This window comes from Blennius ocellaris (genome assembly GCF_963422515.1).
Source record: "Blennius ocellaris genome assembly, chromosome: 8".
In the NCBI taxonomy this organism is placed as follows: domain Eukaryota; kingdom Metazoa; phylum Chordata; class Actinopteri; order Blenniiformes; family Blenniidae; genus Blennius; species Blennius ocellaris.
In genome coordinates this window covers 8,212,848-8,238,532 of record NC_137657.1, presented here as the reverse complement: position 1 = coordinate 8,238,532, position 25,685 = coordinate 8,212,848, and the positions used below count along the sequence as shown (strand labels likewise).

Here is a 25,685-nt window from a genome sequence, read left to right as displayed (position 1 = left end):
ATTTTATTTGCTAAAAATGAGCTATTGTTGCTTGTACCTTTGTACACATATTTATATTTAAATAAAACCATTTCCGATAAAGAACTGGCTGCCGTGAATCTTGAGAGTAAATCGTCCGGGCACAGGGCGACAAACAAAGCTTCCCATGTAGCAAAAGTGATGAATACATAAATTAGCAGCAGTGTCTATGTTGATTTTCCTATTCCCCCAGTGGTGCGCTTTTTTAATGAAGACAGATGAGACAAGAGAACCCCTACTGTATGCACATCCACCTCCCGAAGCCAACATGCCCATCTTGTAGGGGAATAGGATACGACTGTGACAAAGAAAGGTATTATTTGACAATATGAGATCGTCTTGTCACCTCTGTTCCCCAGGTAGGACGCGCTGCTCACGTCGGGGAGGAGAAGTACATGCTCATTACAATTCGACTGCGAGAAGGGACACGGTCTCCCAAGACATGCATTTATTATACACAACATAATACCAGACAAGACCCCATCAAAGACAAATGATACAGGTGAAGCAATTATGTTCAGTGGAATCAGACAGAAGATGTTTATTATCACGGTTATTTTTTTATTAATTTTTTTTTTAAAGAAAGAAAGTAAACATACAAAAACAGAGAAATGATGGCGAGTAAGTTCATAATCAAAAACACAGCATGTATGGTTCTTATGAGATAATCAATCTAAAAACAGTGGCCCCTTCCAACTTTCTAAAAAGCACATTTACATACTTAAACAACCTCCAAATAATTGCTAAAAAAAAAAAAAAAAAAAAAAGGCCAGTCGAGCAATATCCTGAATCGGTTCTCCTTAATGTTCTCCCCTTCAATAAATAATACTTATGCAAATCTTTGGTGTGCTTATCCAGGACACAACAATACAAGAAGTCAGACAATAAGGCTGTGGAAAATAAACTATCCGATCCAACGTGTTATTTAGGCTGAGCTTGATTAAGTTGGTCACGACCAAGGAGGGGAAACTCTCACTGGGATGAGAATAGATTGCAATGCTCTGGCAAGTACTGAAAACCCCACTGATTTACTTTGACTCTCAGTTGTTGTGATTAAAGACTCCAGTCACCCTGAGCTTTGCTGGAGACCTGTGCAAAAAGCTAACAGGACCTAATCCTCATATTCAGCACTCCCTGTTGAATGGAATAATTGTGGCACATCATTCACAGACCATACAAGGCCACTAAGGATTTGTAAATATATAAAATACTGATCTGGAATGCCTGTGCAGATCAACAACAGATCATCACTCGGGTTTCACTCTTCAACAGTCATGCTAGTGCTTTGGCCTGTCTCAAAGTGCTGACTACAAGTCTAGAATACTTCACTGCTGGACCCTTTCCAAAGCAAACCGTGGGCTTTTAGATTGATTAATGCATTTTCTACATTCCGGGCAGCTTCAGTTTTTCATTCATTTTAGTATGATATGAAAATGCCCTGACATGAATGTTGTTTATCTTGAATTTTTTTTTTTTTTTTTTTAATTCCCATCAAGATTTTGTGAAAATTATATGATCATATAAAACTCCAAACTTTATAGCAGGTCACTGTGTGAGCGTGTCGGCCATGCACACCAAACCACTGTGGAAAGAAGGCGGCATTATAGAATTAAAAATATAAAATACTAAAGCTTAAAAACGATACATTTTTCAAGGAATAACACTGGACAAAGACACACACTCTAAAAGCTGTGGAGGATACACATGCTCTGAATTCATATTTTTAAAAAAACCAAACTACCCAGGCCAAATCATGGAGATATTATTCCCAAACTATACATATTTCATTACTTGCACTCGGGGCATACTGACCAGTAAAATATGTCATTAATTGATAGGGTGAAAGACGGTGGTAATGAATGCCTTTAAGAATTATGCACAATGTAAGTTACTGTGGTTGATTTGTGAGTGTCAGTATAAGTAGGAGGAGCTCACGTCGGCGGTGACAACCAAACAAAGTGCTTAAGTTATTCATGTAGCTGAGTCCACAAAACAGTATCCTCAGCCTGCTGCTAAACGAATAAATCTGAGGGAGACTCGTCTTGACCCGGACTGCAATGTTCCGTCTCCAGCTTCCTTAGCACTGCGATGTTTTCCGTCTGCATCCCTCCTTCAGCCTACCACAGTCGTCAAATCCCCGTCTCCTGCTTGATCCAGTCTCTCAGCTTGGTGACACGCGAGTAGACGCCGGGCTTGTTTCGACGAGCGCAGCCCTCACCCCAGCTCACAACGCCAGCCTGAAACCACTTCCCGCTCTCTTCAAAACACACCAGCGGGCCTCCAGAGTCTCCCTGTCGATCATCATTTGGAGAGAGAGAGTGGTCATCAGATTGGATTTCCATGGGAGAGCATGACAATTACATGAGTGCAAGCATATATACATCTGCGTCGTCCCTCCTTTTTAAACTTATTTTCAGGAGAAACTCTTGCACAATCTCACCTGACACGCGTCAATTCCCCCCCTCAGGAATCCACTGCAGAGCATCCTGGAGGTGACCTGTCCTTCTGTGACAATGTTACACACCGTGTCATTGATGATTTTCACCGATGCCTTCTGCAGAATCTGCGCCTTCTGACCTGGGAGAGCAGGACAAAGGGGTCAGCGCTCGTCGGCCACGTGACCTCCGTGTTCATCGCCAACATCAAAGGTGATAATGGGCTGGATTAGTGTTGGCTAATGAAGGTTTAAGAGGCTTCCCAGGAGGGCTGACGTCCCTGTTGATATATGGATATGAAGGGAGGCCTAATTGAATAGAACAGATTAGAAAAAGATGAGAGAAAAGGTAGGCCGGATGAAGTGTGTCATGATGTCGAGTGGGGGTATAAGGAAAGGGGAGGCACTTAAAAGGATAAAATGAGGAAGAGATGAATGGGAAAAAGAGGTAAGCAGGGGAGGAACAGATGACTAGATCAGTGTGAGATGGATGGGGGAGGAGTGGGATGTCTTAATTTTAAAGGTGAGTTGGATATGCAAAGACTATAAAAACAATAGCAAAGTGAGGCACACAGCATAAATATTCACAGTAATTATAATAAGGAGGAAAGGGAGTTAGGGAGGGAAAACTATACAAGGCTGCACTTTTACACAGAAACACACAATTGCTGCACAATACCTCCTTCTCGGAGTGCGCCCCAGCCTGTGATCCAGCAGGAGATGCCTGCAGGGAAGACGTGGGAGGAAGCGGGCAGGCAGATGGGCTGGATGGTGTTGGTGAACTGCAGTGGCTCGTTGAGCTCCAGCAATGCAATGTCATAGTCAAAGGTCATCTGGTTGTAATCCGGGTGGGAGATGATCCTCTTCACTGCGCGGCGCTGGACGCCATCATGCTTGTATAGGTCTTGCATACCACTGTAGGTCTGCCAGCTGGATGGCATATGGTTTCTGTGATGGTACGGGAGCACAGGGCAAAGGTCTCGCTCATTCACTGGTGGATGCAGGCAGCGCATTGAACATGCAGGCAATATAATACAACCCGGCACAAAAGCAGTGCAGCATGTGGGGAACGTGTCGGGGGAAACCATACCTGGGTCTGATTATTCAGCAACCAAACAACAATCACATGAGACATGTGATAAATATAAAACTGTGACAAAAGCATTTTTTACTGTGAAACTCAACAAAGATTGAGATTCTTTGAAAATAAACACAATCCCCCATTCAATCATAATGAAAGTAGTTCAAGCTGAAGAGCAAGGTTAGTGCACCACCTACAGGTCGCTGTCCTTAATACAGCTTGATGCTTGCATGGATGAGATGGATTAACCCCCACTGCCACCACCGTGCTTTTCTAAATGGTAGAATTTTTTTGTACATGTTGGTAAAAATGCCCTCTGTTGTGCACAGCTCTACTCCTCCACAGCAGGACAAATGTGATAATGACACATAACGTAGATCTGTGATTTACTTGGGGTCACTGGTGACGAAGCAGTGCGCAGCTGAAAGAATCCACCTCTCGGAAAGGATCGAGGCCCCACAAACATGTCCGGAAGTCATAAAGCTGAGGCTGACTTGCCAGGGCCACTCCCCAAGAGCGGCGTTCTGCCCCCCGACAATGCGATTCAGCTTGTAAGGCCTGGTGCCACAATCTGAAATGGAACAGAAAGTTTAACCGCTGCAAGGTGGCACTGGCATGAAAGATCAGACAGAAAATCTGAAAATGAGATTAAGTTGACTTGAAGCTGTCATGATGTCGACGTTGGCTGCGAAAGCTACCGTGACTCTTTGGAATTCTAATAAGGCAAACTGCCATATTTACTGACCAAAAAAATAAATAAAAAAAATACAGACACACCCTGAGGCCTAAGTGAAGGGAGAAAAAAAAAACTTCAGAGATGATGAGAGCAGCTTTCAAAGAAAAATGAAATAAATAAAACAGTCAAGGCCTGGGGGCCCGTTCCTAACCGACAGCTCAACACGCAACTCAACCCAGCTCCTATAATCTAGTTTGAATGACACTGCAGACATAAGGTCCGCAATTAGTCATTTTTCATAAGCTGGATTTCACACAGAATAAAAACGTCTCTCTCACCACAGCCGACCTCGTCTGAGGAGTCAGAGCAGTCTTCGATGCGGTCGCACTCGGCATTCACCTTGTTGACACATTCCTTGTTCTTACACTTGAAGCTGAAGTTGGAGCAGACACCAGAAGCTGCAAGAGGATGGAAGACAAGTTCCAAAATGAAAACGTGTTTTTTTTTCTTTTTAACCAGTAAAATACTAGGCAATCAGAGTGGCTTCACAGTGAAGCTTGAATGCACAATGCAGGGTGATTGAGGAGCAGATTGCATTGATTGGGCGTATTGATTGGGGTTGAGGTCTAATATCCCTCTTTATTCGCAGAAGTGAAAATCAAAAGGGAATGCGGGAGTGCCCTCTGTGTGGGTATCTGTGCTTGGTAGAGAGTGAAAGGGAAATTGATATCGAGAAATGGCGGGTGAGAGGAAATGCGGGAAAGAGCAAAAACATTGTACAAAGAAAAGTGAATCGGTTCTTTGGTGATCTTTAAACTGTGAATGAAGGCCATTGACTTAAATTTAGTATCTTAAAAATAGAAATGTGGTGAAGATTCCCCACTTCGTGTACACAGCTGGCTCTTACAGGTTTTACAAGAGGCCTCGTCGCTCCCGTCGTCACAGTCCTTCTTGCTGTCACACACGACGTCCTGAGGCAGGCATTGCCCGTCCCCACAGCGCCACTCGTTCTGCTCGCAACCTGAAGGCAAGGCCGCATTGTGTGAAAAAAATCATTAAAAAAAGATAAAATAAAGGAAGCTTGAATACGAACACCAATCCAATAAGCTTCACAGAGACATTAGTACTGGAACCACAATAGACATTAGCATCCATCGCCCTTCTTTGTGCGTGCAGAACATACGATTAGGCGTCCGGACAGACGCGGAGGAAATTGGGCGACGCTTCAAACAAACTCCATTACAAAGCAAGTAATGACTGTACACAGCCCAGGAGTCAGTGACCACAGCATTAGCAGTGATGTGCCTTTAATGTTAGCACAATTAGCATAGCATTAAATGGGAGTTTATGTCCTCAAAGAGTGCTATACCGGAGACGGGGATACTCACTGCATTGTTTCTCATCACTCCAGTCTCCACAGTCGTTGACACCGTCGCACAGCCAGAGCTCCGGCTTGCACAAACCATTTCCGCAAGAAAACTGGTCCTTCCCGCATTCTGGGGCAGCAGAAATTACACTCATCAATGCAATGCGAGGTGATCGGTGACACAAATCATTGAATGGATCATAAACTAAAAGCCGACATGATACAGACACGCTGAAAGGTCAAAGATGGAGTTAAATATGTTGAAGTAGAGAAACGGCTGCTCAGATTCATGATAACGTTCACCTCCAAACAACTCTAAAGCTCAGTTTCGAAATAGAAGTGCTTCTTAAAAAAAGAGATTAATGGAAAAAATAACTTATAGTATTCTAATGGTGGAACCTTTATGTTTTATATTCAATATAAACATGGACAACATGCAACCCAGTTTCATCTTGACTGGTAAACTAGTGCCATAAAAACCTCTAAATCTAGAATTTAACGTTTTTCTGTTGTGGGGCAGAGTAGATGTGATCAAAATATCTATATTTTCACAAAACTAAATAATTACTACTGAAAATAACCACAATTTAAACATAGACAATTTTAATGAAAACTTCTGGAGCAAAATACGATGAAATGTCCAATAAATGTTGTGTTATGCACGTTTTTTTACGAACTCTACGCTACCAACATGGCTTTGAGGCAAATGCTAGTTTGGATTTTTGCAACGAGGGAGCTATCTTTAATGACAGCACCACCAATATCTCAGCTCGTATCGTGTTTGCTACTCTTCAGATATTTGTTTAAACGAATATCAACATTTTATTTGACATTTTCAACAATTTACTTGGTGGTTTGGCCAAAATGGAGCCTCGCTCGTTCCGGTTTCGGCCCACAGGCCTCGTATTTGACTCCCCTGGTTTCCACTAATATACGAGTGTGAATGGGAGGCTGTGTGTAATAGTGTGAAACATTTTAGGACTTCGGAAGCAGTGAAAACATACCATATAGGTCAATTGTATTTACCATCTACATATATAGGACACTTTCTCTCGGACATTGGCACTGTGATTTCCTCAGGTCTGGCAAACTCATGATGATGAAAAGGGGAAAGTATTTCTTGTTATCTTTACTCTTGAAATGTGGTCATCCAACTTTCAGAAAGAAAACATTTCCCAAATGTCAAACTAGTACTTCAAAGAGATGAGAGGATGACATGGAAAAGAGGATAGGAAATGAGTTTGGAGGTGGGGAGGGGGTGGGGGGTGGGGGGGAGTGAAGAAAGTGTTGCTGGGTCAAAAGGGGGACTCACTGCACTGGTTCTCATCGCTCATATCACCACAGTCGTTCCAGCCGTCACACTGCATCTCCTTTCCAATGCAAATGCCCGAGAAACAGGCAAATTTGCCGGGGCAAGCTGCTCACATGACATAGAAAAGAGAGAGGGAGCGGGAAAAAATAAATAAAAGGACAGAAAGACGATGGTGACAAATCGAGCGAGAGGGAGTGACAGTATGTTCACAACATCCGTCACGTTGCCAATGCCTGTCCCTGTTGATCAGAGCAATTATAAATCCATTTTTGCTGAAACTGGGAGACGGCATAAAGAGCAGAGGGTATTGAAAACGACAAGCTCTTGACTGACAGTGGCAAATAAAACGGACCCAATAAACAAGCTCTCTGGTGATTAGTCTAGCTCTTGAGTTTCACTGCTGCAGTTTCTAAGCCTCTATCACTAAACAGCTCTATTTGACTGTCACTCAGCCGTCGCCTACTAGTCTTTTAGACGACACAGTTGCTGCCACTGTCTCACTCCGTAATGAAAGGCTCTGGGTGTCACTGTCGCGTTAACGTTTCGCCCATCAAGCAAAGTGTTGCGTAAATTGGGGTGAGGGGAAACTCACGGTTTGAAGGGTCGAAGGCACTGTACTCCACACTGAAGCCTTTGTCCGTGTACGACTCATCGGAGTGGAAGACCACGTCAAGGACGTTGGTGCTACTGGTCAAACTCAAAGATGAGATTTCCCCACAATACCTGGGACACGAGACAGACGTTAACAACATTCTGGTTTCTATAATTACGAAGAAATTAACAAAAATGGCAATATCGCACCAAGAGGGCTTAAAACATTGATCTTGGTCCAATTTCTTATTGCAATTATAATGAAAGTGAAAGCGCGTTAAATGTCAAGAATTGAGCAGAACATTTTGAAGCATTGGTATACAGTTGAGAAAAATATATCAACTTCTGTAAACAGTGTCTGACTTGTTTTTGAGCTTGATTCATTTTAAATCACTCCGAAAAAATGTTTTTTTTTTTTTTGTTTGTTTGTTATTTTAAGCCTACATTCAGTCGCATACGATCAAGTATTTTTAAATGGATCCTAAAGTCTTACTTGGTGCCCATAATCTCCACGTAATCTTTGTGACACTTGCGGACGTCCACTCCCGGCTCTTTTATGCGAAACATGTTGAACTTCACTCGCACCTTCTGCCCAGCAGGAACCTGTAGTGCAGGAAAATAGCTGATTGGTTCCTAACAACCTTATTTACCATGCATGTCACTCCCATGCCAACACACACACACACACACACACACACACACACACACACACACACACACACACACACACACACACACACACACACACACACACACACACACACACACACTGGCACATCTTCCCCAAGTGAAGGCAAGCACAGGAGCTGCAACACATCACAACAGGCACACGTGCACAAATACACACACCAACAAACAAAATCAAGAGAAAACACTGCAGCTCAGCGAGAGCTGCAGCAGCCACAGCGGCCTGACAGATGAAGATAGAAGAGGTACTGAACAGCTTGGCTTCTATAGTGCTGCCTCAGCATTCCTCTCATGGCAGGCTAAGGATGGTGCTGGAGGAAAGGGAGGAGGAGGGAGGGTGGGGGTTGCAGGCAGAGGAGGGAGCCAAGGAGGAAAGTAGTGTTGCAAACCTTAATGGTCCACTTGCAGTCCACAGCAGGAGGATAGAAGACGGGGTAAAGTGGGGACGTAAATGTTCCTTGCTTCTCGGAGAGGACGCCACCACACATTTCAACTGAAATAAAGTGCGTCATGTATTCACATTCGAACCTGAATTAAACTAATCTACAGGAATTGTAAATACGGAGCAGTGTACAGCTGGCAAATGGATGGTATTAAGTCTCGTAAAGTGGCACTTAATCACCTTGAGTCTTGGGAATGGTTTTGTACTCGGCCTCAAAGCCGGGCCTCTGGACATCAGTGTCAGTAATGAAGTTAATCAGCATGATGTTGCCGGATGACGCCACCTCCAGAGGGTTGGACGGAGGCCTTTGCCCGCATTTCCTGTGAGAAGAATGAGCAGTCAAGCAAGGTGCAATAAAGAGACTTCAATAACAAATAAAATGGACCAAACAGCCGTGAAGCGTTCAGTGTTTATCTGACATTTGAATGGAGTTTTCTCACAAGATGTGCAAACCTCAAATACAACAGTGATTCATCTCTGAGAAATAAATAAATCGGGAGATTGTGCCAGCATCGGTTAAAAACGGCTGAGGCGGAGTTTCAAAGTCAAACATTAGGTATTAGCAAAAAGTTTTAGCACTGCTGGCGGCAGAGGCACGGAAGTGTGAATGACACTGCAGGAGCAGCAATACATCTACCTCCAGTAGAATAATGTCATTATAGAGTATTATATTACGGCTCTCATAAACCCCATGTCACCTTGGATAAAGCTGATCTCTCAATAACATTAGAAAAATGTTATGCATCGGTTGGTAAAGCGTATTTGTTTGGCAATGATTTTTGAGTTGGAGATTGCCTGCAGCGACAACTGACGATGCATTCAGGAGACCTGTGGTTTCGGAGTCATCCCCATCCCCGGTAGACAAAGTGCAATTACACACAGCAGTGTGGCAGGATCCAGGGTGGCACCTTTCACAGATTTAAAAAGGAGAGGTTGTTTTTGAGCCAACTCAATCTCGCTGAGGTCTCAAAAGTTGACAGTAAATGGGACACGCAGCACTAAAGGTTTCAGAGCCAAATGCAGAAAAAGAAAAAGAAAAAAAAGAAAAGAAGTTGTGATCACAAATCCAGTGAATGGAATAAAGTGAAACATATTCCGCCCACATCAAACCAGCTTTCATTCCCAGATCCCTCTGCCACATTTCAGTGAAATACAAAGTGATTCTTCGTGATTGTCTTCTGGGAGTCTTTCTGTGATCTTCAAGGCTAAATAAATGAGACAAATGTTGACTGAGGACTATAAAACAAACCTTGCGACTAAGGTTTAAGGCAATGTGGGAATGTGATTTTTGAGCTTCGGTTTGATGTGCTGCAGCAAAATGAGTAAAATGTTAGTTTTTTCCCTCTTGTGGGGATTGAATGGTGCAGAATACAATGCTTGTAAATGTTAAAATCTGATTTGTCTATCAAATCAGGTAGAAATTGCGAAATTGGTATGAATATTGTCCTATGGACATGGTTATGTTATGCCGAGTTCTGCATCAGAAACAAAAGGAACATGCCTGCTGTGAGCTGGTTGATAATGATATGAGGGGATGAGGAGCCAGATACAGATGTTGTACATTTGCTTTTAAAAACCCGTTCAAAGGCTTTAAAATGCTGCATATCAAATGGATGACGCGCTGCGGGAGGAGCAGGCGGTACCGGAGCGGAAGAACAATGACGGCACGGAAACCTTTTTTAAGATTCAGAGAAACCTCTTCATGCGTTTATTTTCAGCAGGCTGAAGTATTGCAACAGTTTGCTTACAGGTCTAAGTAAGAAATCGGTTAAGACAGCTGCGGCTTATCCAGAGTCCACATCAACACAAAGAGGGAGGAGCTTATTACACCTGCACTCCAATCTGTTGAATGTGTGTCAAAGGATCCACTTCAAAATGTGACTTCCCATTCCAGTCAGAAGAAGCAAGGTGAAGCAACCTTTAGTTTGTATACTGCTCAAATGTGGAACAAACTTCCTGCTCACACACGCACTTCTTTTCAATCCAGGCTTAAAACACTATTAATAACTCAAGCTTTTACTTTACTCTTCTACCTAATGCCCTAATTGCCTTGTTTTAATGCATTTCCTTGTAAAGCTCTGTGAATTGCCACAGCTCTGAATGGTGCTTTACAAATCAATTTGCTTTGCATTTCTTTTTTTGTGCAAGGAAAAAGCCTCTGGACACTGTACATAAAACAGGTCTCGTAATCTCTTTTTTTTTTTTCCCCAAACGATGGTCTTGTTGGTTTATACATTGTGTGCTTTCAATTGAACTACTACCAAGATTGTACCCCTGGTGTGTTACTCACTCTGTGATGGCCTGAGAATCATCGGGGCTCAAAGAGTCATAGATGGAGACAAAGTCGTCAAAGCAGTCATCTTCAATGTGGAAAAAGGGGAATTTCAGGATGATGGCTTTGTCCTCCGAGGCTCGGATTTGCCACTGACAGCGAGACTTGGAAGGGTAGCCCGTGGGGTATCCTGGAGAGGTGAATTTCTGCATCTCTTGTGTAGCCTCCAGACGGAAGAAACACTCTTCTGAAACAACAGAACTGGTTATATAGTATATGAACGGCATCAGATCAACACAATGTTTGTCTATCATATCAAAATAAACGTGTGTCTTCTTAAGAGATGCAACGATGACAAAGAGAGTTGAAGCCTCGCAAATAACGCGCCCGAACAGCGTGTAATCAGGAGCTGCTCTCTCTTTAATGCTGAGTGTGCATAAAGACAAATTCATCAACGATAGTACGGCGAGTATGGTAATGTAATGTAATGTAGTCTAATCATCCCAAGGTTGTAAATCACCAGACAGTGTCAAAGAGAAGTGTCGGGCATACTGATTGACTCGCCCCGGCCTGATAGCGAGCTCTCAATCTCCGCCAAGAGCGGCACATGTACAGTACGGGCCGAGCCAGCCATTCGTTACAGACTGGCAGGAGAGTGAGCATCTAGCCAGCTGGAAAATTACAGCGACGGGTGATTGAGATGGGACATGCGGTACTCACGGGCTGTGGGTTTTCTAGCCATGCGAGGATCTGTGGCTGGAGACGGGGAGAAAAGGGTGTGGGGTGGCGGCAAAAACAAGAGAGAGGGTAAGAATGGGTCACGGAAGTTAGGAAGGCTGATAGAATTTGATGCATGAGCCTAAAATATTTGGGTTGCACATTTTCTGTTCCATTTCCCTGCGGTTAAGGGAACCGGTGATGGTGTGCAGCTCTTTCTGCTCCATCTCACCTTGCCCTGCAGCAGCAGCCCATACATCTATGTCTAACTATCTAGGACAGCAACATCAAATCATACCCACGGAAATCATTTTAAAAAGTGGACCAAAACCACTGAGTCACAGGCCCAGTGCTTGGCTGGTGGCCAGTGTGTAGACAAATCCAATGTGAATGCTGAGAGGACAGAAGGAAGAAAAATGGCTGTCTCAAGTCAGGCCAGCGCCCAACTAATATCATTAGGAGGATCCAAAAAGCATAAAATGTGCAATCTCAGATGCAGCACAAGCTGAAAGGTCTGGCTTATCTGTTATCATCTTATCAGCAGAACTCACAGCAAGTCCCTGTAATACAAACAGAAACCTAACAGAATACCAATGCTGATCCGAGATGACAACAACCTTATACACATCTATATCAACAAAGAACCCTCTTTGCTTAGTGGTAAGTACTATATTCCGGAGCTGGATGTGGTAAACAGCCTGTTGTGACTCTCTTCAGCTTCAGCCCGCCGCGGCTGGCCCTGGTGTTGCCTACCTGCAGTGGTGACTTCAGTGATTCTAAAGCCGCTGCCTGCGTTGCGCCTCTGCTCCTGAACACTGGCTTCCAGAGCCTCCAAAACCCGTTCCTCCGAGAACTCTGGCACGAGCTCCTGTTCACTGGCCGGAATATGAAACTGGGACCAGTAGTAGGCCAGCACACCCTCACTGGTATGAGTAGAAAGGAGAGTGGAAGGAAAAAAGAGAGAGGGGCATCGTAGATATTTAAATAGTTCATGTTGCAGAATATAAATGATCAAATCGAGTGGGTTTTCAACAGTGTCCAAAAACAAACTGAATAAAGACTGAAAACCTGCAACTGCAGTCCATCAAGCAGTGGCTGCATGCTTTGTTACACACGTATAGTGGAGCACAGTACTACTCGGCTGGCTGCCAGCTGCTATAACTTTGTGATGCTGTGCAGCAATACATATTTCACAGGGGTACAATACTACATAGAGTCACAAGTGAAAACAAAACATGTGCCATGAAATGCCACAAACTCAATGGACTAAAGTCAATGCAACGCATCTTCTCCCCTACAAGAGCTGTGACTCAGGTGGTGGAGTGGACTGTCCTCCAATCACAAGGTTGGCGGTCTGATTGCCGTCGCAGTGTTCATGTGGTGCTTCTCACGCTGAGTCAACAAACGGCATGGCAGCAGTCATGTGAGAAAGTGTGTGAATGGCAGAATGTGATTGAGCCTTTAAAATGAATTGAGACTACCGAAGTGATCTTAATTTCAATAAGTGAACTCCATTCAGAGTAGAACCACTGTGGCTTGTTGTGTAATTTTACGTATTGGCCAACAGTTAAAAGAACTGAAGATATCAACATTACCTGAACGCGGTGACCACAGACTCCTTATGATATTTCCCAAGGAGCTGATCTGTCTTGTAGTTGTCTGCCAGCTGTGTAGAGAAAATACACCTTTAAGTCATCGGAGGATGTATACGAAACTCCCCTGTGTACCGAGAGGGAGCATATAAATCAGCATGTGAACCTTAAACCTGCTTTTCTTGAGAGTGCACAAAGCAATTCTGGACAAACTATCTTGGCGTCGGCTGAAGTGATCTATACACCGACTCAAAAATGGCTGCAGTCATTTTTTGCGGTCTTAAATGCAGGATCCCACCGCTCATAAAACTTGAACAATGTTCACTAAATTCAAAGCATGTGCCCTTAGTGAGAATAAAGTGAGGGTATTTGGCAGTGGAGGCAACATAAAGACAAAGTGAGAGGTTTTGGCCAGGTTTATTTTTTTCCCCTTCAGAAGCAGCTGAAGAGGATCAGACATGGGAAGGAGACACTGAAACTTTGCAGTGAGATCTGATGAATTCCCATTAAATAGGAAATATCGAGGCCAGATTTCACAAGATCAAGCTTTTTGAAATCCACATGAGCAAAACCCATCTCAGAGAAACTGGAAAAGAAATGCAGATCAATGGTTTTAAAGTCTACAGACAGGTGGTGCCCAAAGGTAAAGCTGTGGGCCGACTGGTTGACGCTCCTTTCTCCAGGTTGTTTACCTGAAGCGATCCTCCACGAGTCGTACCTGTCACTATAAGAGTGACCCGTATCAGTAAAAAGCTTTTTCGTTTTGTGATATAAAAGCCAAACCTAGTACATCACAAAGCTTTCTCCCAATTGTCTAGTCATCTAATATTCCTCTCCACCACTTTCCACTCTAATTCTCAGCTAACACCCTCACTTACGGAGCTTTTCAGTGAGGAAGTGTGTGCTGGATGGGGTTTTGAATGAGGGCTTTTTGTTATCCACATTCTCCTAAGTGGTGCTACAAAACATCTCCACCACCACCAATAATAGGAGATGCCATTGAGGGAATTACCGAGCGAATGCACAAAAGTTTTAGTCCGCCCACACAAATGTGCCTTCAGCTGCTTCCATGCAATAGATGTGATGTATTTAAAAGAGCATTTCCACAAATGGTAAACATCACCGAGAGCTAATCCTCAACAATGGGAGTGAGTGTAACATTCTGCTCAAAATAGTTAACAAAAACGGCGTACAAGAAAGGAGGAGAGCAAAAATAGAGAGACACATCCTCGCTTGTAGGACTCACAGTTTCCTTCAATTTGGCCGCCAACTCCTTGAATTCTTTGCTGTTGGTGTCCTCCAGCTTTTCATTGTACTTCACATCCGCCAGCTTCAAGTGTCCACTGAAGACCTGGTCTGATGCGGTGCTATGTGAACTGAGGGTTGCTTCGGAATCATCTTTGACTGGGAGGAGAGAGGCAGGCAAGTGTTTGGTCAACAGACTGAGAAGAGTCGGCCGCCTCTGATGAGTGGAATCTTTCACACTGGGCTTGAAGGACTGTCTTAAGTTGTACACCATGATTTCAAACTGTGAAGACAGTTTTTAGGGTTTTTTTTTTTTTTTTCTCCCCCAGAGCAATTAAGGCAGTCAGTTCAATCAAGAGTGTGTTTATCAAGACATCCAAGGCCGCGTTTTTTTTTTTTTTTTTTTTTAACAAAGTTCTACATGTGCAAATGACAAGAAAGCAGTACCATGGACTCTGTGACACTTTCCTTCTTTGCATTATTAAAGCAGAACGTCAGAGCTGTCAAATGGACTAACACTAATGGGAAATTACCGTCAAAACAAGTCACTCTTACATTTTAAAATCAAAGAGCTGCGCCTTCAGAGCTGGTGTAAATGATACACTTTACAGTTTACGATACAACTCTTGGCAGCAAGTAATGTCAGCAATGCAAATAATGTGAATTTTTCATTCAGTTCCATCAATAACTATGTGGATGTGTGCACAGAACGGTCTAGAAAACATGTTGTCGTCATCTTTAATCCGTTGGAAGAGAAATGCAGCACAGTAGTTAATCCTGGATTGATAACTGGGATCATTTAAAAAACTTACAGGCGAAAAACCAAATGAGGAACACTGCAAGGGCTGCGAGCAGGAGAAGCGCCACGAGACCACCGATGAAGATGCCTTTGTTTCGTTTGGACGACACTTTCTCTTTGTTCGTCAGGAAGTCGATCTGCTCGTGGCGGCCATTGCTCTGCGAGAAGAAAAAGAACAAAACAGAGTGAATGCAACTCCAGTGCAAGAGGTTCAATGTTTTGGGAGATGACTTCCAATCCCTTAAAAAGTTGCAAAAAATTGTTTACAATTTTATTGTGATGTTTACGACCACTCGTTGAAAAAAGTAGTTCTGATTTAGCGGCTGTGGTTCGGTTAGTTGAGTGGTCATCTTTTAATCAGAAGCTTTCAGGTTTGATTCCCAATGTCCCAAGACACCGAATATAAAACTGCTCCCATCTTGAATCGCAGTCACTTCTATTGATGTGTGTGTGCGTGCGTGTCTAGGTGAAAGTAACACCATAAATCGTTTTGGGACTTACAGGCTTAAATCATGAAGAATAAAACAGAAAATATTGACACTTTAATTTTTCTGTAAGTTTCACTGTTTGATATAAATCAAGGGAAAACTTAACTTTATCATATCCCATTTTCAAGATAAATAACTAACAACAAACAACCAAGAATCGCTGCTTTTCTTTCAATGCAAATACATATTGAGTAACTATATATAAAAAAGGTTCAATCTATACATTTGTTCAATCACCACGGTTGTGGAACGAGTTCCATCTAATCAGTATGTTGGTTTTTTTCCTTTTTAAATCAAATAGCTGTGATATATCTTTTGATATTTGCTAATGTCTTGTTTCAGTTTGATATTATTGTTTTACAATACTGCTTTATCATCATTCATAATTTCTTCAGACTGATGTATTCATATCTGCCTCTTCAACTGACAGGAACCTCTTTTAATAGATCACATTGGTAAAACATCTTTGACCTGCTGTCATGTGGAGTCAGAGGAAACCACGTCTCGCTGATTAAGAGAGACAGTCGACTTAAGCCGGAATGAAACAGTTGTTGCACAATGTCACCACTAACCAACGGGGTGTTAAACACTGACTCCTCACACAGCGACGGGTTCAAACAGGCCGCCTATATACGTTTGTTTGCACAACCGGCATTACCCGTTTAGTAAACCAAACAGCCATAGCACACTGCTGTAACATGAAATTTAGAGATTGCACAATGCCTGCAAGATAACCTTATACAGAACGTGGGCAAGGTGCTTTTGGCGGAGTATCCGTCAATAGTGTGTGTGTGTGTGTGTGTGTGTGTGTGTGTGTGTGTTGTTGATCTCTCTCAAGTGGGTGGACTGAGAGAAGGGTTTCGAGCCGGTTAGTAATCAACACACAATGAAATCAGTGCCTGTAGCCAATGAGTGAAGAAGCCTGAGTGCCATTAGGGATGGAGAATCACTTTGGTATTAAATCAATTTGTCAGATGTGCTGCCCCTTAAGATGGGGGCTCAATTACATGAGTCTAGATGATAACTCATGGCAATTAAGGCCTATTCTTGCCCAGCTCTGGCTTCCACACATGCTTTCTAATTGGAATCTGTAACAGCAATCATGGGCCTGAATGGGGGGAATCATTACATATGGGGTCAGCGAGGGCTCCGGGGTCTCTTTCTTATCTGTCACCCTGATCACAGCCTAATAAAACCATTAAATACTCTTTATCATATTAAATTCTTCACGACTGGGGAAAAAGGAATCCACTTTTTGTACTATATGTAGGACTATTTTTCATGCTCTTTAAGCTAGACCACAATTACCAGTGAAGTAAGTCATTTCTAAATGAGCGCAAATAATAATAAAAGAAGAACAAAAAGCAACAACATGCTGAAACAAACCAAACAAAATCATAAAAGTGACCATTCGGCTATCTCTGGTAAACAGTCAGGTGCTGCTCTTGTCGATCCAGTCTGACGAGTAAGAACAGCGAGGTGTGGTCGAGAAAAAAAAAGAAAAAAGTTCTCAGACAAACATGGAGCAGTTGTGAACTGATCCTGTGTATTTTCAATGACCGATTATTTTCTGTCAGGCGCCGACGCTCAACACTTCATGCATTTTCCTTGCATTATGTTATTCTACTTTTCCGATAAATGCATTTCCCACCATCTATATTCACAAACTGACCAACTTCCAGCATTTAAAAGTTTCTTGTAGTTTCAGCAACCAAATTAAATTAAATCCACTACTTTAATACACAGGTAACACTCCCAAGAATAAATAAAATAAATGTGAACTTTGCCTCTCATATTAAACTTCTTTCTGATACCTTCATTCCCGTGTGCGGCAAAAGGTGAAATATAGCTGAAGCAATATGACTGAACACACAACCACAGAGAAACAGAAAGGTTTATTTACACATGTGGATTGCTGTGATAAATATATTATGACACGACACAGCAAATGAGACATTTCGCTCTTTTTATTCTGGAGTCTTGGTTCCATTTATCCTCACTGTCTCAACCTAATCAGCACATTTGGAAATGACATAAAAAAGGAGGGGGGGGGGGGGGGGGGGGGGGGTAACACTGATGTTTCCGTAATGGTCCCTTTAACACAATGAAATACAAAAATGTCCTCAGAAAAAAAAGAGGTCTGCTGGAGTTCTACATTCCACACACTCATTTTCCCATTTTACCCAATCAGCGCCTCACACTGAGTCCCGTTTCACCGAATCAGCAACACCGCAGTTGATCCTCTGGTGCTGGGTGTGAACGGCACACAGCGCTTTCTCAGACTTCCTTATTTCTACATAAAAAGGTGTGGCGTGAAAATTTTTATGCCATATTAATTGCACACCAGTTTATATTTGTCTCAAGGCTGCATCTTATAGTTGCGAGATCATGGTATTAGAACAAACAAACAAAAAAAAGCAGGACACATCTGCATTTCTTCATTTTAATGCAAGTAAAAGCAGCACAGTAGCACCGTCGCCACACAACAGGAACATTTCTGTGTTAAGATTGCATGTTCTCAAAAAGCTTTTATATGAATACCTCCACAATCCAGTGACTAAAGCTCGCTCGGTTATTTGGCAATTCTAAAATGGATCACGTGTGTGTGTGAATGTGTGTTTGCTGGAATTGGCTTTGGCCTCCTGCAACCTTGAATAAAGCAGGTTTACACGATAGATGGATAATGCCAGCAATAAATAAAAGATGGCAGCCTTGAAAAGTGATGAGGAGAGGCTGCTAAGGTTGCTTAAACTTTTTACAATCCTGTTTTCAGTCTTAGCCAGTACTTAAGTAGAATTCACCAACAGGCAAGAGCTGCAGCTGCAGGCTGGTGAGGACACCGATCCATCACAAGGAAAACAGAGAGCCGCACCAACAGATACAATCACATGTACAAAGAATTAAGAATCATCAATTACGCGTCATCCAATAATGTTTGTATTAATGTTTCACGATCTCAGGTCAATAACAATTTGTGATCAATACAAACACTTAAGTATTTGTTATTAATGTCTTTCTGCTTTCAGATTTGTTGATTTTGCTTTCTGTATCACACGGGCGGCTGCAGATCTCACTCGGAGCTCCTCAGAAGAGGGTGAGTGTTTTCTTTGGTGATATTTTTTTTGTGTGTGTGTGTTTTTATGCTTTGGATTTCTGTAGAAAAGAAATGAAATACAATCTGTTTCCAACACAGGATGTTCCAATTTGAAGATGATCAGATTAACAAGGCAAAGATTAACTTCACTTCAAGAATCATAGACGTGCCGTCTGTGGAGAGAAACACCCACATTGCTACCAGTAGAAACACAAGCATTGTCTGATAAAGGTCAAAGCCAAATTCATTTTTAGTTCAAGGGCTTCATATAGCAAAAATCCGATTCAATTGGGGGAGCCACAAAAACCATAAATCAGTATTCCTGTACTTGCCAAAAAAAAATCTACATTGTTTGATCTTTTTCCATCTTTGCAGCATTAAGGTAGTTAGCGTTCAAAGCTGCTGCATCAAGAATATTCCCTGCTGTTCAGTTCTAATCTCTAATTCTGTGTTACATCAGCTCTTCTTATTAAACTGCATGTTCTCCACTCGACAGATCAGGAACAGCAGTTACAACTAATTGCAGCGCTTTCTTACTTTCCCCCCCCCCCCACCTATTTTACAAGGTCACTTCAGGCTGGAGGAATGAATCCTCTAACAGACCGTGTCTTTGACGCCCCGGTCTACTAGGTCTCTGAAGCCTGCCACGCATGCATAACTCACATAAGCCACAACCGACATGAAGGAGGAAATATTACACTTGTTTGAAAAAAATTCATTACTACTGTTACAGCATGTACATAAAAAAAATGGGTAATTTTTTTCGACGCGAGCTTTAAATTTTTATCTCATCACAATCTCAGGATCAATATGGCGTCTTTGGGTTTTTTCTTTTGTGCAACAGTGACAACAGGGAGATAGAAAGATGAGACAGTGGCGGGCGATATATACTAGATCTGAGGCAAACAGTATGGTTTGGTGACTTGTGGGACTTATGTGGATGCTGTGAGGGTTCACCGTCGTTGGTACTGTATAAAAGATGACCAAGTTTATTTTCATGAGATTCAGAGTTGACTTTAGTTTTTACAAGATTTAAATGATCGGCGAGACGATTTAACCATCGAGTTGTGGCTATCTTGCGGATTTAAAATGGTCTTTTTAGTGATAGCCAGTGCAAAAGTTCTTAAATGATGTTGAGATATCACGTAGTAGTAGACGAGCATCTCTGAGAGCCCGGTTATGGTAAACACACAAATTGCAGTAACTTGTGACATGTGCATTATTACTTCATACAGAAAGTTTTCAATCTTCTCTGTTCAAAGGGAGCTCCATCACACTTATCGCTCTTGAGATGTCCAGCTTCTGAAAAAGCTGCTGCAGTGTAAACAATCAAAGTAAATGCAACAGAGGTTCAAAGTTCTTCTTTGTCCAGATTTTCCTCGCCATCTCTCACTAAGGCGTCTCCACACATGCAACCATAAATTATCGTAGCTCGGTCGTACATTTTTAGGATTTTTTTGGACACATGGTGCGAGACGCCCAGGACATTAATGTGCCAAATTAACATAATGTATCCTTGGGGGTGGCTGTTAGGCAGAGGGAGCCCTCTCTCAATTCTAAAGAATGCAGGTTTGATTCCCTATATACCCACATGTAAAAGCGTCCTTGAGCAAGACACTGAACTCTTAACTGCTCCTAAAGGGTGAATTAAGCGCCTTGCATGGCCGCCACCTCCACTGGTGTGTGAATTCAACAACGAAGAGCATTTTAGGGGACTGCTGAAGCGGTGGAAAAGCACTATATATAAGTGAAATCCATTTACCATCCTTATAAACCTCTCATGTCCATCAGTATCACAGCCAAAGAAGTCAATCAAGCCAAACGGGGCGATAAAGCTTCAACAGCAATTTATAAACTTTGAGTGAAGAAAGTCCCACACATACATCTATCACCTGACAGTAGTCTTAAAATTCATATTTACTTGTTTTAATCTCGCCGCATGTTGCAGGTGCAGTCATGCAGCTGCATATGAAGGGAAGTGGAGTTTCAGCCTGGAGGCCCGTTAACATGTGAAACTAGGCAGGAGGCTTCAAGCAAATGAGTCTATTCGCTCTTTACAGCCACATTCTCCTCCACAGAAAGGGACAAGAATGAAGGAAGACTGAAATTTCAGGTTGTGCTTGCTGAAAGGGGCCTTAGAAAGTCCCACATAATGTCAGTGTATAACTGACTGTGGCAAGCATAGTCAAAATTATAATGCATTACTCACAGGAGTGAATAAGAACAACAACACTTCTGTTGTTCGTTTCATTGTGACCTTTTTTTTTTTAACGTGGGCTAAAACACAAACGAAAAGCAGCATGGCCTTGCCTGAACAATTATTTACTGGCACGTCTGCTGAGTCACCATATAAACAGGGAACAGACCGACTGCATTAATCACAGCATTTCGATTTGATCCAATATCTCAGACTGTCCTCATCGCTGTGAGTCATCAAAACTTCACTAAAGAAGAAGAAATGTTCAGTTAGTTTTGCTCAAGCTTTAAAAGGAAAAAAACAACCTTTTCTGACTTCATTGTAATCCATTAAAAAGTGAAGCAACCGACGGTCGCCACAGCAAGACATTGCAACTTACAGTAGGAGTCAAATTTGGGTCCCACATTCAATGTCACTTAACTCAAAGCACCGCCAGGGGAAACCCAAGCATTCCTGATGCGACATGAACCTGTTGTAGCCTGAGAAATGTATTATCAAACTGTAGAAAAGCATGAAGATACCATGTGGCATTCTCCTGACAAAGCTCACGCGAACTGCAAACAATAAGGAAAGCAGGCGAACGTGTGCTCCTTTCTTTCCGAGATAAGATGATGAAAGTCAACATATGGGAAGACAATAGCGTATTCTCTTCACAATCGCTGTATTTGTAGGCGATCGAACAGCTGTTAACACACAACAAACTCAGTCAAGCAATACAAGCAGCATCTTCTTCTTTCATCATTAAATTTTTTATATATTCATATTTATCCCAGCAGATGGATACCATTCCAATTCTGATTTTTTTTTTTTTTTTTTTTATCTTGATGTGTATCAATATGTTACTCATCATTTCTTCTCATGGTGTACTAAACAACTTTGCAGAGATCAGCCTAAATATTTACCCAACACGTGCCGTTTTATTTCTTCCATCTCAACAAAATCAAATACATATCAGATGTCAAATCCTTCAGGCGGCAACTCTTTCAAGTGAAAAACGCAAAAGCCTCATTGCGTTTTGGGTATTCGTTTACACGACGACGCTCGGAGCTAAATTTTGGGTTGGGTTGAATTTTGAAAACGGCTCCCAAGGTGGAGCTTTTTGAAAATGGGTAGATGCTAGGAGCCCTTCTCCTTGGAAAATACTTCTTCTAAACATGTGCAAGTAGATGCACAATAACAAATATGGCTGCCTTCATAGTGGCTCGACTCCCAGTCTATATTCTCCTGGGAATTTGATAGTAGAGAAATACTCGTCGTATCAATCCAACTTAGTCGTCTGTCTACGCGAGTGTCCGTGTACTCGCCATTGTTAAAGTTTACTACCATTTTGTTCTCTGTTGATTGTGCGTGGGTTGAATAAAAAAACAAACAACAGCACTCACTCGTGGCCCAACATAATTTTCAGCATTTCTGCTGTTGCCGTGTAAAATGGACATAGTTTTCAAACTTTTGCCGTGTGAACGCAAAACTTTCCCCGACGCAAAAATGCAGAAACAATGAATTTTTACTTGAAAAGTTATATAAACGGACCTTTCCCACCAGAGCACGTGCGAGCAAGGTCAGCTGAGATATCGTAGCTATATACTGCTATTATTACAACATTATATAATTCTACACAAAGAAAAACCGTTTACTTTCTATAAATCCTGTTACTGTTCTCTCGTGTTCCTCAGCCTGACACTTAAACCGATGCAAGTTTGTGCATTTCCACAAAAGCCAAACACGAGGCTGTGAAATAAAAGGTTATTGCGCCGGCGAGTTTGTTCAACACTGACCAAAGGCTTGTAACCATTAATGAATCCTTTTGCAAAGAGAAGTTCACCTTTGGCTGTCTGTCATTTTCTCTTCCTCCCACGTCCTCCGTTGTCGAAGCAGAATGTCTCAAACAAGACTGGATTGCAGTGTGAAATAACAATAACTGTGTGTACATTTACATAATGTATGCATGATACAGAAGGATTTGACCTATAGGTTAGGCCAAATACGCTTTTGGCAGTTTTCACATCCTATTACCACTTAACATACAAGTCTGCTTCAATTCCCACTATAAAAAGCCATCGCCTCAAAACAGTGATATGCCTGGATCACAAAACCAATCTAAATGTGACTACCTGCCACTGGAACACGCCCACCTTGGTGTGTGGGGGCACAATGGAAATGACGCTCAACATCCAACACACACACAGACACACACAGTTTCTAAGAAACACGAGTGCTTCTAAGAGAGTTTCTATGAGACTCCACCAACGCAGGCTACACAGTTCTTTAGTCTCAGAAACTTTCAGTTTATACTTGTGAATCACCAAAGCAAATGGCAATCAATCACATTTGAATATCAACAAATGACCTCGAGGTAGCGAAGTTGAAAATGAAGCAGTTGTGTGACTGCCGACTATGATTCCCGATGGACTCTGTCTGCCTGGGCTCTCGCTACAGGATTCTGGAGCTGATCCGGTTTTTGTAAACAGACGTGCTGGTGTCCAACTGGTACAGGCGTCAGTTTGTGACCAGAGGGTGAGGGTTAAAATCTCTGGTCAAAACTGGCAGAGTGCCGGCTCTTCAAGATGGGTTAAAGGCAATAAAGAAACTCCGCTATATTTGTGACAAAGTCATACTAGAATACCACCCGAGACATATCAACACCAAAGACCACAAAAATGGTGCAGGCAGCTTTTAAGGATGATTATTTCTGCAAGGATGGAAGATAAAGCTCAAAATGTAAACATCAATGTAAAATACTATGTGTCTCTCTACCTGCTATATCTGACACAAAAATAAATCCTTGTAAACAATAAGAGACACACATGAAGGGAAAGGAAATGAAAAGAGGAAATGTGGAGATTCATTAAAGAACATGAATTAGATGAGCTTGCATTAGCAAATGATCTGTAGTCTTGAGGTGTGTGTGCTCTTATGAAGATATTCTCAATTTATCTAGAATCCATGTTTTTGGGTTGTTGTGTTTTAATCAGTAGATTTTTTTAAAAATACGCCAAAAAGCAGAACTACACTATGCTGACAAAATACCTATGAAGGAGTGCACAATATCAGTTTGTTGTTAGGTTTTTTGAGATTGTTCATTATGCAGATAAGAAGACCGATTTCTAGACATAAGTATTAGACATAAAAAATACATCTATACAGAAACAGAAACACTTCATATAATTCAGTAAAATGTTACATTATAGTTGACCAGTAAACTTTCAGTCTGCCTGAGGATCTAAAAAAAAGGTGTGTCTCATTCTAAGACTCATAATGTGAAGATCTTTCAATGATCGAGGCCCGAAAACGGAAGCTGCGTGTCAAAACACCAAAACGTGACCTAATTCAGACATTGTCTGCATGAAACTACCTGTAACAAGCAGATAGCCCCTGAGGATCCACTATTGAATCTGCACACTAATTGAAACATACAAACATTTATGATTACTTGTGTCAGATTTGACAGGACTTACGTTGTAATTATATCTGGCAGAATTCATGTTCCTCCGGATCCGCCTGGTGCGCCAATCCAACGGGTGTCCAATTAATGGAGATATTGATGCGAAGAGTTCAGCAATATAAAAGACACAGGTGTTTAAGGTAGTTTTTTTTTGGAGTAAACTCAGGAGGCGTCACGCGGCTGAACGCGGAAACACCTGAGTAGAAAACCTTTCCTCGTCTGTCAGAGACCACGCCCAAAATACCTGCAGAGCCTCACAGCGCTGCGAACCACGTGACCTCAACCTCAGGTTATTTACAAATAGGTCTGTGCGGGGTCTGTTTTTAAATATTGTCTACTGTTTTTTTGTGTTGTTTTGAATGGGATAGTTTTATTTCAATACAATCATCGTTGTTTTTTTTTTCTTTTGCTGGTGCTCTGGGGAGCTCAATCCTTCAATGACGGTTCTGGAGAATTTAGGGATCTCTAGTTTATTTTCTACTGTAGCAACGACAATATGCACCGCACCGTGCACCTAACAGTCACCCACATACAGTAAAAGCTCCGCTATTTAAAACAATATTATGCAACACAATACGCAAGATATTTTGACAAAGTGATAAAGCCTGCCACTTAAACACACCACTGAATGTAAACTTTAATACAAGAATGTCACTGATGGAGCCTCAACAGCAGCAAATAAATAAATGCATAAATAAATTAATTAATTCATTAATACCCATCAACTTTTCATTTAGGCCTCACAAACAGACACTAACTTCTGCTGCCAGTCACCAAAACCTCTACTGAAAGAAAAATATCTGCTTCATTGGATCGAATGACAAATTAATAAACACTGCATAGAGATAAACAGGAGTCACAATTTGGATCTCAAACACCAAATAGGCAATAATAATGCACTCACCACAAGATGTCATAATAAAACCATACGTCGGTTGTTGAGACATTAGTGGCATCAGTGACTTTTTTTTTTTTTTTTTGTAAAAAGCGCTCCACGTTTCATTGCTATGAACAAGTTACGCAGTCACCAGGAAAGACGTGCTCATACTAACAGGAAGTTGTAAATTCAAAGGTTAATGCATGCACTGCAGGGATTGGCTGAATCAGATTACACTGCTTTATAGTTTGTTTGTTTTTTTATATAAATACACGTTTTACTGGTGTATTTTTTAATCAACCAGGCAAACAATTATAATCTTCACACATAAAAACATTAAAAAAAAAAAAAAAAA

General features: G+C 41.9%; 1 protein-coding gene across 2 annotated transcripts; it reads right to left on the bottom strand.

Moving 5' to 3' along the window:
- Positions 1-551: 551 nt before the first annotated feature.
- st14 (ST14 transmembrane serine protease matriptase) lies at positions 552-24,596 on the bottom strand. 2 transcript variants are annotated; one of them, XM_080500688.1, is made up of 19 exons: positions 24,467-24,596; positions 15,246-15,390; positions 14,435-14,592; positions 13,192-13,262; positions 12,350-12,519; positions 11,600-11,635; positions 10,898-11,126; positions 8,788-8,927; positions 8,555-8,658; positions 7,972-8,081; positions 7,480-7,610; positions 6,888-6,992; positions 5,598-5,705; positions 5,117-5,230; positions 4,548-4,667; positions 3,924-4,104; positions 3,132-3,400; positions 2,459-2,595; positions 552-2,309 (listed from the first exon to the last, which is right to left on the bottom strand). In XM_080500688.1, exons 1-19 carry the CDS (start codon positions 24,491-24,493, stop codon positions 2,148-2,150), a joined length of 2,517 nt encoding a protein of 838 aa, XP_080356814.1. In that variant the 5' UTR covers positions 24,494-24,596; the 3' UTR covers positions 552-2,147. The 2 variants fall into 2 exon arrangements, with proteins under 2 accessions (XP_080356814.1, XP_080356815.1); XM_080500689.1 differs by having other exon boundaries at positions 10,898-11,123.
- Positions 24,597-25,685: the final 1,089 nt, after the last annotated feature.

Coding starts and splice junctions, on each gene's coding strand:
- st14 (XM_080500688.1), bottom strand. CDS start 24,493: ATGAATTCTGCCAGATATAATTACAAC. Junction 11,636..12,349: donor CACTGAAGTCACCACTGCAG/GTAGGCAACACC, acceptor CCCCGTCTCCAG/CCACAGATCCTCGCATGGCT. Junction 8,659..8,787: donor AACCATTCCCAAGACTCAAG/GTGATTAAGTGC, acceptor ACTTTATTTCAG/TTGAAATGTGTGGTGGCGTC.